This window comes from Abrus precatorius, unplaced genomic scaffold, assembly GCF_003935025.1.
Source record: "Abrus precatorius isolate BTA unplaced genomic scaffold, Abrus_2018 Scaffold4, whole genome shotgun sequence".
In the NCBI taxonomy this organism is placed as follows: domain Eukaryota; kingdom Viridiplantae; phylum Streptophyta; class Magnoliopsida; order Fabales; family Fabaceae; genus Abrus; species Abrus precatorius.
Window position 1 is genome coordinate 18,227,798 of NW_020874384.1, and position 16,268 is coordinate 18,244,065.

The window sequence follows — 16,268 nt, forward strand, 5'->3', positions numbered from 1 at the left end:
AATATTGTTAATAATTTTGTTAAATAAATAAGTATTACAATTCATAAGTGAAAAAAGTTATTTTAATTTTCTACGAAGATATAGGACACATTAACTTTGTGGGTTTTTTTTATTTAAATATTGTAAATTTAAAAATAATTTTTTAAATTATAAATTTCTTAAAATTATTTTTCTGTCTGAAATGATTTGGTTGACGTGATATATTATTTTACTTAAATAACTGATAAAAATATTAATTTCTTTAAATAACAAATTTTGTCACCTAAAGTACGAAATAATCAGATTATGACAAGTGTAAGCATAAAAATTTTACAATATTTATGACAAAATTAAAAAGTTGTTGTGCATGAAAAATGAGAAACTTATAAATGGTGACATATATCACGATCTTAATGAGTTTCATCATAGAAAGTGAGAAGCTCTTAGATGGTAACAAGTGTCACGATTTTAGTGAATTTCATGATAAAAATTATACAACATACGGAAAGTTAACAAGTGTCACAATTTTGACCAATTACGCAAATTAACTATCAATTATTTTAATTTATTATAAAATTAAATATTTTTAGGTATAATGTTAGTTAATTTTGTTAGAATTTTATTATGTGATTATAATTTTATAATAAATTAAAATAATATATATTTAATTTGCATAATAAGTTAAAATCGTGACACTTGTCAACTTTCTGTAAGTTGTGCAATTTTTATGGTAAAATTCACTAAGATCGTGACACATGTCACCATATAAGAGTTTATTACTTTATATAGCAAAACTTATTAAGATGGTGAAACATGTTACCATTTACAAGTTTTTCATGGTGAAATTGCTTTTTATTTTTGTCATAAATATTGCAAAATTTTTTATATGCTTACACGTGCCGTGATCTGGTTATTTCGCACTTTAAATGATAAAATTTGTTATTTTTTTTAAAAAATTAATATTTTCACTAGCCATTTTAACAAAATAATATGTCATGTTAACTAAACTACCTAAGACAGAGAAATAGTTTTAAAAAACTATAAATTAAAAATATTTTTAAATTTATAATATTTAAATAAAAAGCCCAACTTGATATTTTATGTTGTAAAATAATTTTTTTAAAATATAATAAAAAATCAAGCGATACTTTTGGAACATAAATAAAAAGATTAATGGCTAAAACGTTTCTTATAATACAAGGAAAACAAATTGATTTATATCATACTATTATATTTTATTATATTCATATTTATAAAACAGGTAATATCTAAAAATATAAAATTAAAATGATTTTAAAAATAAATTTATTTAAAAAATATTATGTTTTCATAAGAATTGTTATTTATTAATATTTTAGCCATTTTTTCTTAATCGCTTTAATAAAATTAAAAAATATTAAATATATCAGAAATTATCAATTAGAATAATTGCAAAATTTTAGAGTATTTTTTATTAAATAAATTTATCGATCTTTCGTATAATTTTAGAATATTAAATAAAAAATGTAAAAATATAATAATACTTTATCTATTTTTGTCCAATTGTCTAACGACAAATAAATAATTTTATTTATGTGATCATATAAAAATTAAAATAATATTTTTATATTTATTATGTTTCTTATTCATATAAAATCATTTTTAGAATATGTCAAAAAATATATAATAAATATTTTTATCTTGTTTATTAAAAAAATACATAATAACGATTTACTAAAAATTATAATTTAGCATAAAATCTAATATATTAATAACTAAAAATTTTAATAATATTTATTATTTGTTAAAATTGTTATTATATCATAAAATTAATAAAATATTATCACTGAACACGTAGATTAATTAATTATAAAAGAATTAAAAATTTTAACAATTAATTAATTTCTCACTCTGAACAGTTAATATAACGAAGAGTATAAAATTAGGGTGATATGATAAATAAGGAATTGGGGGAAGAAAGAAGCATTGGAGAGTGGTGAGCGAAGGCATTTGCGATTAGAAATGGAAGGAGACAGTAACAGCAACAAAAGGGGTGAAGGAAGCAATAGCAGCTACACTCTGAAACCCTCACGAATATGCAACGAAGATATCATATTCTGCATCGACGTCGATCCCCAATCCCTGGTTGAGATGAAAGGGGCTACAGGTCCCAATGGCAGACCTCTCACTCGTTTGGATTCCATCAAACAAGCCATCATTCTCTTCGTCCATTCCAAACTCACAATCAATCCCCAACATCGCTTCGCTTTCGCTACTCTCTCCAACTCCTTTTCTTGGCTCAGGAAAGACTTCAGCGGCGAAATTGACTCAGCAATTGCAGCTATGCGAGGCCTTTCAGCTTCTTCTTCCACTGTCCAACCTGATCTCACTAATTTGTTCCGAATTGCTGCCCATGAAGCTAAGAAATCACGTCTGCACGGTCGCATTTTAAGAGTCGTAAGTCCTGTCTCTCCTCTATCGTTTCACATTTCTTGTTTACTGTACAATTCTTTGTTTCTATTTATATCAAACAAATAACTCATCAATCTCGATAAGAAGTAGACATATAGTGTCATTTTATCGATAAAACTTATACGATGTTCTCTAGTTCTGTTTATCAATTAAAATCGAAGTGTTATTTTAATAACAGAATTGTAGTTAACATTATTACAGGTTATGAAGGTAAAACTTGAAATTTGATTAGAGAACAAGACAAAAAAAAAACAAACCTATGATACTATGTCTTAAACTTTTTCCAATTGTATATTATATTGTATTCTAAAAATACTACAACACTAAATAGTTAAATTAATCACGTGTATATTAAATAAATGAATATATCCAGAATAATGCGTAACTGATCTGTTTACACAAATTTAAATTTTATAATAAATAAAGATTTATAATAAATTTATTAATTAATATATTTGAACAAAAAAAATAGTTTTTTTTATACATTGAACTGGAGAAAGTATTTTTTTAGTATGTAAATTTCTGCTCCTATTTAAGTTTTTTTATGAAGTGTTCTTTTTCTGTTCTCTTATAACTATATAAGAGTATTATATGACAAATATGGTTTAAATAGGAATGGTAATATACTCACATTTTTTGTTTAATCTGGTATAATGAATCCTAATATGCAATTATACTGCTCCATTCTAGATTCTATTCTACTGCAGATCAACGGTGCGCCCACAGCATCAGTGGCCAGTGAACCAGAAGCTCTTCACTTTGGATGTAATGTACCTTCATGACAAGCCTGGACCTGACAACTGCCCCCAGGAGATCTATGATACACTGGTGGAAGCACTTGAACATGTTAGTGAATATGAGGGTTATATCTTGGAGAGTGGACAAGGGTTAGCACGCGTTCTTTTCCGTCACGTGTTGATACTCTTGTCACATCCTCAACAACGCTGTATCCAGGAGTATGTAGATATACCCAAGTCAATTGCAAAGAAGACTCCTCAGGTGGAGCCAATGGCTACTGAAGATAGTGTCCCAGTATCCAGCCAATAAGAATGTAATTGCATAATTGGCTCTCTCTTCTCATTTAAATTGTTCGCTTCATGTGTGTGTAGAAGTATGGGTTCCTATATTTGCCAAAGATTTTAATGCTTTGAGTATTATATAACTTGTATATCCTGGTAAATTTCTTGCAAATCATGCATATCTTCAATGAAAAATGTTGGATTCACTGTCAATTTGTCAGTTCACGGGTGTTTTCATACTCTGTCAAAACTGACATTAAAATTCCTCTCCAGGGATGTAAATTTTCTGCCTGATGCTTGATTTCCCTTCGTTTCAAGTTTAGGAGCTGTAGAAATGAGTTGTACTTCTCCTCCCTCAAAGGTAATGGAATTGGTCATAGATTGCAAAGTTCAAGTTGGACCCTATTGTTACCATGTATTGCAAAGGTTGATACCAGCATGAACAATATTTCTTTGCGTTGGGATTATATTCCTACAATCCTTTTGTTCTCTGGTGAATGCCGTTTGGTGTTTTAAATCAGTGAATCAAATGTATGGGAAGTTTATTTTAGAATACATCATTTTTGTGATCGAAGGTTTACGCTTGGTAATGAAAGCAAACTGTGATTCTACGCGAGCTGATATGTGCAAGTGATTCTCTCTCTCTCGCTCTTGATGTATGCTTGTGCATGTGTGTCAAGCATATCTATAGACTAACTTTCTTTTACAATTATAGATAAATGATCAAAATTAAAAGTTTTTTAATAATTGCATAACCACTTTAAAATGTAACATAAGTTAATGCTTTAATTTTAACTATTTATAATTAGATCTAATGATTAATATTTATTTTTCTCATTTTCACGTTCAGAAATAATTCTTTTACTTGATGCATTCTGTGTATATATAAACCCGTGAACTTGTCAAAGAGATCGCCACGTAAATACAGGAGAGGCGGAGACAAAATCTGGTAATTTTTCGAATTTAATTTTTATACCGTAGTATATATTTTTAGCATAAAATTTGTTATTGAAATTAATTTAAGCATAAAATTAAATTTTTTAAATATTTTTTTACCTAAACCTAAAATAACTGGATTTTAATACTTTTTAAACTCATTTTTTATTATTGAATGACGGGTATTTTCTCTTTTATTCAATGGGTATTGTTTATTATGTAGTGGAATTTATACGAATGTCATCTTATAATAAAAAAATGTGTTAATGATATAGTCACATTTTTTCTTAAATATTAGATAATATCTTAATAAGAACTCAGACACCTGTTCTTATTATTATTATTTATATCACTACGCTTAATTTCTTGCGTGTAAACTTAAACTCACTTAAAAACTTTTATTTTTGGTGCGTCGTAGTAATAATAATAATAATAATAATAATATCACACCCCCACTGAATTGGTGATTAGAGAAAAAAAAAGCATTATTATTATTTTATACAATAATTATATTTTTAAACCTATAGTCTTTGATAACTATTTATTTTATCTTTTTTTTTTACAATATCATTTATTTTCATTCTCTTTTTTATCTTTTTTTTTTCTGTTTTTCTCTTCACATACTCCACATCCATTTATTAGGTGTGAAAATATAACCTTAATGCATACAAGAGTAACTGTACGTCGCTAGTTTAATAGTATTTTATTACTTACACAATCAATACAAAATATGATGCATACAAAATTAACTAAATTTATCATTCACAAAATAACAATAATAATAAAATTCAATATTTAGAGTGGACAGAGAGACATATGAAACCTATTATAAGACAAAGTATTACCAAGGGTTCTCAACCAATTCTATGAATTCAATCACTTACCCTCCTCTTAACTGCTTACATTTGCTCGATAACCATTTTAGCTATTTTTCCTTGTTTTCGTAGGGTAGAGTGAGAGCTACGGAGGTCAATATCAGCAATTAAGTGCTGAAATGTAGTTCCACTAGCTCGGCCAAGGTACTAATTATAGGATTTTTTTTTTTCTCCGGCCGATACTTATAAAACAAAAGCGTCAAGATCAGACATAATTAAGTTAATCCGTTGTTTCCTCATTATATGGACATTAATGTAACATGGATGAATAGTTCAACGGGGTAATAATTATGCCCAATAATAGTAGACCGTTGGCGATCTTATTTATTTTAATTTTGAGTTTTGTTAATATTAAAGTGTTACTAATTTTAATTTTAAGTTTTGTTAATCTCAGCTTTTAAAGTTGAGTTTAAACATATATAAATAAATTTTTTTTATAAAAAATACATAATTATTGTATTAAAATTATAAAAATATAATAAATATTTTTTTAATAAAATTTTATTATTATTAACTGTTTATTTTTAACTCTTTTAAGACTTAGATTAACCGACTCTTTAATTTTAGACATAGAAAGTCATACCCATTTAACTACTATTATATTAGAAGCATACCCTTACATGTCCCTTAAACCCAGCGTTGGGACATCCTAGTTGAATAAATAAGCATTAAAAAACTAGTCCATTATTGATTTTACGTAAGCTTATGTTTTAGCCCACAAGGAACCACGAAAGGATATTTATAAATTAATATTGCAAACAATTGCTATATATTTGGTTCTCAAATTATTGAGTGTGAGACTTAATTCATTCTTTTGAATATAATAAAGTACCGAAGAATGGGTATCTGCATATCCGCTGAATCTTCAGTGATTCATGGGGCGCCTGAAGAAGCTCGGGATGAAAATGTAACAGTGTTTAAAGCAAGCAATGTTCTAAGTGGGTCTGAGGGACTTTGCTCCGTTTACTCTAAACAAGGTAGCAAAGGACTCAACCAAGATGCTGCTACACTTTGTCAGGTATGTTTATTACAATGATAACATAGATCACATGATAACATTAGTTTGGTAAAAAATAAAATTTTTTGAGATATTATTTACCACAAGATCGCTTTCAATAATTTCCAATTATAATGAAACTACCTTCAACTAAATTGAGCAGCCATGCATACCGTGAAGCATATGAAATTATTGAACTTCTCTTTGTTACTTACTCCTTTATAAGGATTACGGGACGGAAGACGCAGCATTTTGTGGAGTTTTTGATGGGCATGGAAGGAATGGTCACATGGTGAGCAAAATAGTAAACACCCGTTTGTCTTCACTCATACTGAACCAAAAGAATCCAAATGTGAAGGTTGATACAGTAGAAGATGATTGGGGTTCAAACAGGAATTTTAAAGAATGGAAAGAAGCTATTACTTGTGCTTTCGGGGTGATGGACAAGGAGGTGAAACTACAAGAGAATATAGACAGCTCTTGCAGTGGAACTACGGCTGTTGTTGTCATAAAACAGGTAAACCAATTAATCGTAAAACTATTGATTCAACTTTTGCTTTGTGTAATGGAAACATAATGAAGATAAACAGGGTGAAGATCTTGTGATAGCTAACCTTGGCGACTCAAGAGCAGTCTTGGGGACAGTCTCTGACGGTGAAATCATACCTATTCAATTGACCACGGATATGAAACCGGGATTACCTCGTAAGACATTTTCTATGACTTGCATGCAGCTCTTTTACTGTGTTTGCTTTTTGGTTAGCACCTAAAATTAAGTAAATTCATTTTAACTATTCTTGTCGAGTCCGTTACTAAAACTAAGTAAATTAATTTAACCCCTAAAAATAAATAAAAATTGTAAATTACATGTGATCAAGTAACAGGTGTTTGTAATCGTGTATTGAATGAAATGCAGGCGAAGCCGATCGAATAAGAAGTTGCAACGGTCGTGTATTTGCTCTTAGGGAAGAACCACACATCCAACGAGTGTGGTTACCCAATGAGAACTCCCCAGGCCTAGCCATGTCTCGAGCTTTTGGAGATTTCATGCTAAAAGAGCATGGGATCATCGCTACGCCAGATATTTCGCATCACGCTCTCACATCCAGTGACCAATTTGTTGTGCTTGCAAGTGATGGGGTATGTGTTATTTCCTTACGATAGTTTTATTTTGTGCATTAACTTTTAAAAATGAGGGGTAAAAGATGAAACTTGCTTTTATTTTGCTTTGTATGTGCTTTAGGTGTGGGATGTACTAAGCAACGGAGAAGTTTCCTCAATTGTGTGGAAGGCAGATACCGAAAAGGATGCAGCAAGGGCAGTAGTGGATGCAGCAACCGCAACATGGAAACGAAAGTATCCTTCGTCAAAGGCAGATGACTGCACCGTGATTTGCCTCTTCCTGAAAAAGAAACCACTGCATGTTGTTGGTTTGACTGGATGATGAGTTCTTTTTATAATATTTTACTGTAATATCACTAATATTTAAAACTGTCTCATTATATGCCTCGATTACTGGCAATTGTGTGGAAAAGCAGCAAGTTCAAACTCTAAGTGTGATCAGTGAAATCCCAAACAAAAGGCCTTTCACTTCTCAATTCTATATTTCATAAAATTCTGTACAGAGATTTTGTTATCTATAGATATCCATATGGGACAAGTTCATCGGTTCATGTTAACACTAACTCCATGATCGGTAATGATATCCAATTGCTTTCAGGAAATAATCTCTTTTTTCCTTCAAGAAATGAACTGATTAAACACGCACTAAACTAACGAGATACTTACGACAATGTTGACCAATTGAAGCCAATACATCTGAATTCGAATGTATATCTTTTTCCTTCTTTTTTTAGTTCTTATTTTCATTTTCTCTACTTAACACGTCAATTTCCATTGTGTACAAAAATTGAAATGTCGCTCTATCCGTAATCTCGTTTCACAAAAGCTAAGAAAAGAAAAACGAGAAGGACGGACATAGCAAAAAGAAAAGAAGAATGTACTATATAGCCCTAGTCCCAAAGGGGAATGAGTCAATGCGAGATGTATCGGTATAGCTCCACCTAAGAGGGGAGAAAAACTTGCTGAGTGACAAGGCCACTTTACTTCCAGACTCAGGTTGCATCATTGACTGCATTCTCTCCAAGCAGGTTATCATCATACGATACAGGTATCCTTAACCTATCATGAACAGAGATAGGCCTTTCTGCAGAAGTTGCTGGTTCATGTTGATTCTGGGTTTGGGATGCAGGAAAATCACTGTCCAAAATATTGCCCTGATCCCTGCCAGCAAATGAAAAGGGCACTCCTTGAGAAGAATCCTCTTTCATTGGCACAGGTCGTTGCTTTACATTTGGCTGCTTGAATTGTTTCTGCATTTTTATAACCGTGATGAGAAATGACAAAAACAAAAGTAGTTATCACAAAGCAAAGAACAATTTGACGAGTTGGTTTCTCATAATTAATTACAATTGATAACAGTTGTCCTTTATAAGGGGAAACCATTGAACGAGAAGTTTTCTTTCTCCTATATTATGTTCATTCAACAAAATCTTCCTTTGGTTCATAACCCGTTCTTACTACAAACATGCAGTTGGGCTAAAATAATAGCAATCTTAGTTTTGTGAACAACCACACTGAGGCTTCTTGTTACCCTGCATGTATTTATTTACAAGAGCAGATGAGGTCATATTCTACCTCACTCAGTATCATAATCATTTCCCTCCTCTCATGAAATAAATATTATTTCCATATTTGTTGCCCCTTTTATGGGATCCTAGACAGTTCATGAACACCCCCACCAGACACTAAAAATAACCCTTCATTGTCACTGCATAAACGGAACATAACTACTTTTCTTTTTTAAAACGAGTATCACACTGAAAATTCAAAGGTTAATCACAAACCTCAAATTCCCTTGCTTTTTTCATTATCTCTTTGTAGACCTTTGGTTCTCTAACCTTTAAGATGCTCCACAATATGCCACCCCCTGTCCGGAATCGTCTACCATCAGCAGTTTTCTGGCCTCCACATGCTTGTATTGCATCCACCTGCAACCTCCATACATCATTATACAAGTTTACAACATATCAACTTGTACACACTAGAAAATAACAAAAGATAATAAGAATAAAAATGGGACATTTCAGTCTGAAATTTAAGTAATCATATCTCATCAATACATAATATACAAATAGTGGATATTATCTACTGTGATTCCATCAAAGCATAAGGCACATGTAACAAATAAGGCTTAACTGTAGCTTTTAGTCTTTTACTAATGCATGATTTACTCAAATTTAGTCCTATAATATTTTTTTATTGTTACAACCAAGTCCTTCAGTCAGTTTTTCTCTACCTAGAAACCTGAAATCCTCATTTTCTGCTAAAAAAATTAGGGATCTAGAATAGACTTGAGATCTTAAATAATTTGAAAGTTTTATAAGCCATAGATTTGGTGAAATTTTGATGAAATTTGAAGTTTGTAAGTAAGGTTGGTATTTTAAAGAGGGTGAAAAATTAGAGTTTTTCTGATCTTGGATCATTAAACTTGATGCTTTGATTGGTGGGTTTTGACTAGAAGGGGATTTAGAATAGTTTGACCAGTTTTGTTTGTAGAGATTTGAGTAGAATATGAGGATATGTAGGATTTAGATAGAGGGAGACTAACAGTAAGACTCAAGTGTAGCAATTAAAAAATTAAGGGAACATATCCATTGGGTGACCAAAATTAGTCACAGTAGAGGAAACAAGAGTGCTTGTAAACCGAAATATAATGCCAAAGTCAGTACATCAAATGGAAAAGGAACATATGGAGAGTAACTAGTCTTCATTGGCTATAATTTTACAAAATTTCAACCAAAAAGCCCCCAGTCCCACTGCTTAATAGTGTGCAGAAATCCTAGCATCCATACAGCTACAGATTCCAGCTAGAGATGCCCAAAAGTCAAAAGCTTTTCCAACAAAAGAAAACTAGAAGCACAGTTAAATACAACTTTCAGTGGGATTATTCCACATTTAGGTTTTAGGGTAAACCCAATTAAACTAAATGCTGGCCTACAAAGTCATTAAGAGAATGCCTGATAATGCCTAGTATGTTTACATTAAAATCTTAGCTGTACCATCAGTAGTTCCTTTATCTATTAGCTATTAGGTATTATCGTTTGATTGAGCAAAAATAAAGAAAGATACAATATTAAAAAGGGTCCTGCTAACCGGTACCCTGGTTAGCATTTGCCTATAAAAAACGAGATCATGTTAAAAGTGAAATAATCCTCCTGGCATTGCACTGTACATTTAGAAAGATCCAAATTTGCTTTGAAATTGTTCATTTGCTACATTGTGGGGAACAAAAATGACCAAGGACCTGTTTGTTTTCATTCCTTTATTTTATGGAAAAATGTTTCATAAACCTTAAAACAAGTTATTTTAGATTTTTTGTTCAGAAGCCAAAAAAGAAGTCTGAAAGAAGTTGTATCATAGAATGATTTTTTTAAGTTTAAACAAATGGACCCTTAATTGATAATCATCAGTTTCCTCTTCACCAGCCTAACATTGCACAGCTTAGTAATTTGATTGTGGGGATGAAAAAAGAAAACATTCGGTACATATGTATTATAAAAACTGACAACATGAAGCAAAAAATATGGACATCAACCTTCACTTTAGTAAAAAATAAAGTGGTTCAGCCAGGAACACTGAAGCTCAAGCAGAGAGTTGGAAGGAGCAAACTAGCATCAGGAAGAAAATCTGCAAGGTTAGGGACAAAATTGAACACATCAGAAATTATGACTGGCCATATGGTGCTTGAAAGAGTGGATAAGAACAACCAGGTCAAAGCTTGTCCAAATCTTGTAGAACCTTAACTCAACAACAGATGAACAAATAATGTGAACTCCCAACCATAGCCACATTCTCGATAAAGAAAGGAAAATAATTCACGAAAAAAACTATTTTTACAAAACACAATGCAGATCAAGTAGAAAACTAAGAGTGGAGGCCATTCAGCCAGCGAATGAAGCCAAGAATGGTAATATTCAGAAAGTAGCCCAATGACCATGTAAACCTTACAACATTTGTAAGATTAGAGCCAACGTTGTGGAAAGTTGCCATCACATGAGGAGTTCAAGTGTCTAAAATAAGACAAACTAGTAAATAAAGATCATTCTAACAACTGTGCATGGTGCAGAAAACTACACCTCAGAGTAATCCCATCAAACCAACACCAACATAGGCAATCAATCTTTAAGGACAACAAATTCCACATAATTGGGGGGAAAAAAAGGGAGGATTCACTACTCAGACTTATGAATTCAGTATAGGAGGACAGAGACAACTAGTAGGAACTAAGACAAGATGCAATGGTAAGAAATTTACTGAAGGGAGACTGCAAATTCCAGTACAATAATACAATTAAAAGTAAATCCTTTAGCAGAATTTGATGAAAGAAAAATAAGATGGTTGGGTTGGAAGATCCTATGGGTAGATAAAATCATATCAGTTGTTAAACTCTATCATCAATAGTATTCATGTCATATGATGCATTACTATTTAGCTAGTTCTTAAATTATTTTCCAATTTCCTAGTGGCCATGGTATTTCACATAAAAAACTTACAGAAGTAAAAACAAATACAGTAAGCTTGCTTATTAAACTAACTTGAGTGTATAACAAGGTTTCACTACCTCTTTGATGAGATCACTTAATGCAGAGACCCCAAGGCAACCTACAGCAGTGTATAGCATGTATGACTTTTTCTCTTTCAGACGTCGACATGTATCTAGCACAAATCTGAAAAACACAATTTGTTAGAAATTCAATCGTGCGGGCAAGAAAGATGCTAAAAATTTGTTAATGTCACAAACAGAAAAAAACCTTATACCCACATTTGATTTACTATGGGATTGAGAATTGTATACTATATGGCTTAGGATAGCAAAAGAGTAGCAATCAATGCTTCAAATTCTATTGGGTCAAAATGTAAATGAGCTTATTAAGTCATCAGCAATGCTTCACGGATTTACTATTGGATAAACCATGATTTAAATAATTGCAAAATTGTTATCAAATCAAAAGACAATTAAAAAAAAATCATAATTAATTATGAATCCAATTATCCTACATAATAAAATGTAAAGAACCACAAAAACTAGTAACTATTATGCACAACTGCAATGTTAGGTCTAATTTCAATTGCAGTTTCCAAATTTTGGGGCTCGGTGTTCCTCATTAAGCACCAGGTGGAGCTCCACCTCTTCCCCAACTATGGCTTTTCCCTTGGCTTTAGCATCACTTGTACTTCCATTATCTTGAGATCAGGGGAGAAGTTAGTGTCATTCCTTTCACTCAGACCATCTCTGCCTCTAGGTTAAACAGGGAGGAGAGGACAACATGGAAACAAAATAGGACAACACTGTTGCACGAGGTAAGAGGAAACAAAGAAGAAACAGCAAAAACGAATGGCCAAAGGGATCAGAACTGCATGTTCCAATTGTTTCTGAGCTGGTGATTTCAGTTCAGGGGAGACTGCAAAGCAGAGAGCTTTGAGCAGAAATTGGATATGAGATGTATCAAAACATTGTCTTTTTGGTGGTTCCACTGTCATTTATTTGAATGACATTTGTGAATAATGAGTACCATACTCCAATAAAAAAATAATTACAATGGTTTACTACACCTTAAAACTTAGGCAGTATAAGGCACATGAACTAAAGTTAAGAGGTTAAATCATATTTCACCCAAAATGAATCCATTTTTCTTATTGGGAAGAATGTTAAACCTGTTTATATCCACAGGATTAGATCCAGAACTCTTCCTCTTTCTCTTATTCTTCTTCTTGTTATCCCTACGCCTGTGGTTTCTGCTGTTAGGTTCTTGATTTGCTTCATTGATATTTCCAGCACTGCTTTGTACCAAAACATTTCGGGAATCAGGCTCCACCAACTCTCCTTCTTCAACATCAACCATGTCAACATCGTCATCCACATCATCGAAGTTATCCTCCTCATTTATGGCATCTAAAATGTTGTCACCGTCCTCCATTATGAAACCTGCATTCAGAAGCCATTGTCAATAAATAGATGGTGCGCAACACATCCATGATGTACACATAAAAACACAGTTATAAGAAATAAAATACAAAAACTATAATATAAACTACAATAAACACAGAACTAAAAACTAACAAGAAAGTTTTCACGTCTAAAAGAGAAAAGCAATATCCATTCAAACCCTAACGGTATTCAACGAGCAAGTTAGAAACTATTGAATTTAAAAATCCGGGGAGCACAAAAGGTTCGTACACAGAAGAGAAACGAAATTCAATGAATTGGAGTTTACTTACTATGCAAGTGCAGAGGCTGAGGAATGAAGCAGTATAAGGTGTGAAGTGAGAGTAAACAATGCTCGCATGGGTTCTCTCGAATGCATGGAAACAACTAGGATATCGAAAATTATGCATTTACTTGTTACAAAAATAAACGTTATTTCTTTAAATTAAGATAAATAAAACTGATAGATGTTAGGGTTAATTTTTTATACATACAATTTTAAAAAAATAATATCAAAATATAATATTTTAAAAAATTACAGATGATTATAAATCGTCACTAACAATTCTGAGTGTAATTAATATAGAATAACAAAAAGTTACTAAATTTTAAAAATTAACACGAGCGAAATTTTAAAAATATTTAAAAAATTAAAAATGATTATTAACAAATTTTTAAAAATAAAAAAATTTCATTTTAAAAAAACTCATACTTTTATAATTTTTTAAAAATTACTGTATTTTGATTATTTTTTTATTTTTTTTAATATAAAAAATTACCCTAGATGTTATCCCCACGCCATAATGAATTGACCTAAGTCCTTAATTGATTAATTTTATCGTCTATCGGCAGTTATGGATTTAATATAGAGATTTTTTGGTTCAACTTTTGTGTGATATTCAAGTGAATCATTAGTATAAAACATAGAATTTGTTTTCCTTTATTGGTTGATGGGGTATGGTCTTTTTCGTTAATTATGTTTACGGGCATATATTTGCCTTTTTCAAAGAAAAATATTACTTTTTCTTTATTTTCCTTACGTCAAATAGACAATAATTTACTATATTTTGATAATTTTTTACTTCGTTTATACAAATATAGTATTTTAATTTTAAAAACATAGTCATTTAAATTTTTTATTTGAGTCAATTCTTTTGCCTTTTTTTCATTTTCTTTCACTGGGTCTTGCCTTACACTTTTTTTTATCTTCTACAAATTTAAAATTATTTTTCTTTTTTTCCCCTCAAAATAGATGTTTTCATACACTTAAGTGGTGGTGTAGAAAAACAAGTGCCACATAATATTGATTAACGGTAAGGAGAATACCATAGTTGTGATAGTTTTTGTTTGAGCTTGAAATGTTATGACTAAGGATGTGGTAAAAATGTGGGAGTAATGGTCAAAATTGTCTATAACAAAATCAAACATGGTTAAAAGAGAAAATCCATTTAATTGACCTAAATTTAAAGGAAAAAATACAAGACTTTAAAATCTAGATCATTTGTATTGCCATTTACAATTAATCCAAATTTATATAGATAGGAAAAAACAATATATATATATTCTTATTTATTTAAAAATCTATTTATCGTTCATATTCTTTGTTTTAAAAATAAAACAGAGAATATGAAAACAAGTTGATCTACGTTTAATTAATTTATTCAGTAATCGTCGATGGTGGCAAATTCAATGGAGTCAGTTATAGTGATCCTGCTACTGTGAAAAAATATGCTAGACATGCTCAATTAGGTGAAATTTTTGAATTAGATCGTGCTACTTTGAAATCAGATAGTGTTTTTCGTAGCAGTCCAAGAGGTTAGTTTACTTTTGGACATGCTTCGTTTGCTCTACTATTCTTTTTCAGACACATTTAGCATGGTGCTAGAACCTTGTTTCGAGATGTTTTTGTTGGGATCGACCCATATTTGGATGCTCAAGTAGAATTTGGAACATTCCAAAAACTTGGAAATTCAACTACGGTGTTTATACAAGATTCCTCTTTGACAACGAGGAGTTTATAATTAGGTCGTAATTAATTTGTTTAATCGTAACAAAAGTAATTGAAATTGAGAATTTTTTTTTGACAGTTTGTTAGAATTTTAGGAAAAAATATATTATAAAATAAAATTGGATTGTTTTGTTGTAGCATTTTTTTTTATAACTTCTTGTTGATATTTGATAATAGTTAGGTGACGTGAGAATGAAAATTAAGTAAACTAAAGTAATTAAAAACATGGAAGTTTCACTGTTAGAATTGATAAATGATAACTACATACAATATTAAAGTATATAACAAGGAATGCAATACAACGGCAAGAGTAAAAGCTAAGTAAAACAAATCAAGACTTGTAAGGGAGAATAGATCGAAGAAACAAAAATTCAAATGTTAATTAAATAAGAATAATTGTAATATCTTCCAATAAAGACAAACTCTGCGAGATATTACTATTATAGGTGATAAATTTTTTTAAAAAAATAAGCGTGAAATTTTATTATTATTTATTTGTTATTTTAATGATACTATATCTATTATATATATATATATATATATATATATATATATATATTCATTTGTTGATTAAAGTCTTTCTTAATTTTATCGTTACATATTATTCAAATACATGTTTGAAAAAAATATATATGTGCATATTAATATTTAAATTAAAATATTATATATATATATATGTGCGCGTAAATTAAAAAATATATATACAAGACATTTTATCATATTAATTTTATAAATTTTTATATTATAAACAGTAAACATTAATATAAAAACTAATGTTTAAATTGTAAAAAAAAATTACATTTTTATTACGTTTGTGATAGATTCAAGTGTAATTAATCATTATTAAATAACATAAAGATTTTTTATTAATAGATTACAGGGATAAAAACATCCTAGTATCATGTAATTTGAAGGCTTTTTTACACAAATAAAAAAAAATATTATTCCTTAAATA

The 16,268-nt window shown here is 30.4% G+C and overlaps 3 protein-coding genes across 4 annotated transcripts; 2 read left to right on the top strand and 1 right to left on the bottom strand.

Moving 5' to 3' along the window:
• The first annotated feature begins 1,930 nt into the window (after positions 1-1,930).
• Positions 1,931-4,062, top strand: LOC113865567. The gene is made up of 3 exons (XM_027500228.1): positions 1,931-2,415; positions 3,121-3,481; positions 3,723-4,062. The coding sequence occupies exons 1-2, from the start codon at positions 1,981-1,983 to the stop codon at positions 3,475-3,477; spliced, it is 792 nt and encodes a 263-aa protein (XP_027356029.1). The 5' UTR covers positions 1,931-1,980; the 3' UTR covers positions 3,478-3,481; positions 3,723-4,062.
• Positions 4,063-6,065: 2,003 nt separating this feature from the next.
• Positions 6,066-7,701, top strand: LOC113866249 (probable protein phosphatase 2C 72). Its single transcript, XM_027501129.1, has 5 exons — positions 6,066-6,278; positions 6,484-6,774; positions 6,848-6,962; positions 7,174-7,397; positions 7,501-7,701. Exons 1-5 carry the CDS (start codon positions 6,099-6,101, stop codon positions 7,699-7,701), a joined length of 1,011 nt encoding a protein of 336 aa, XP_027356930.1. The 5' UTR covers positions 6,066-6,098.
• Positions 7,702-8,134: 433 nt separating this feature from the next.
• Positions 8,135-13,688, bottom strand: LOC113865775. 2 transcript variants are annotated; one of them, XM_027500518.1, is made up of 5 exons: positions 13,599-13,688; positions 13,035-13,305; positions 11,941-12,046; positions 9,164-9,307; positions 8,135-8,629 (listed from the first exon to the last, which is right to left on the bottom strand). In XM_027500518.1, the coding sequence occupies exons 2-5, from the start codon at positions 13,295-13,297 to the stop codon at positions 8,372-8,374; spliced, it is 771 nt and encodes a 256-aa protein (XP_027356319.1). In that variant the 5' UTR covers positions 13,298-13,305; positions 13,599-13,688; the 3' UTR covers positions 8,135-8,371. The 2 variants fall into 2 exon arrangements, with proteins under 2 accessions (XP_027356319.1, XP_027356318.1); XM_027500517.1 differs by having other exon boundaries at positions 8,316-8,629; positions 13,595-13,640.
• Positions 13,689-16,268: the final 2,580 nt, after the last annotated feature.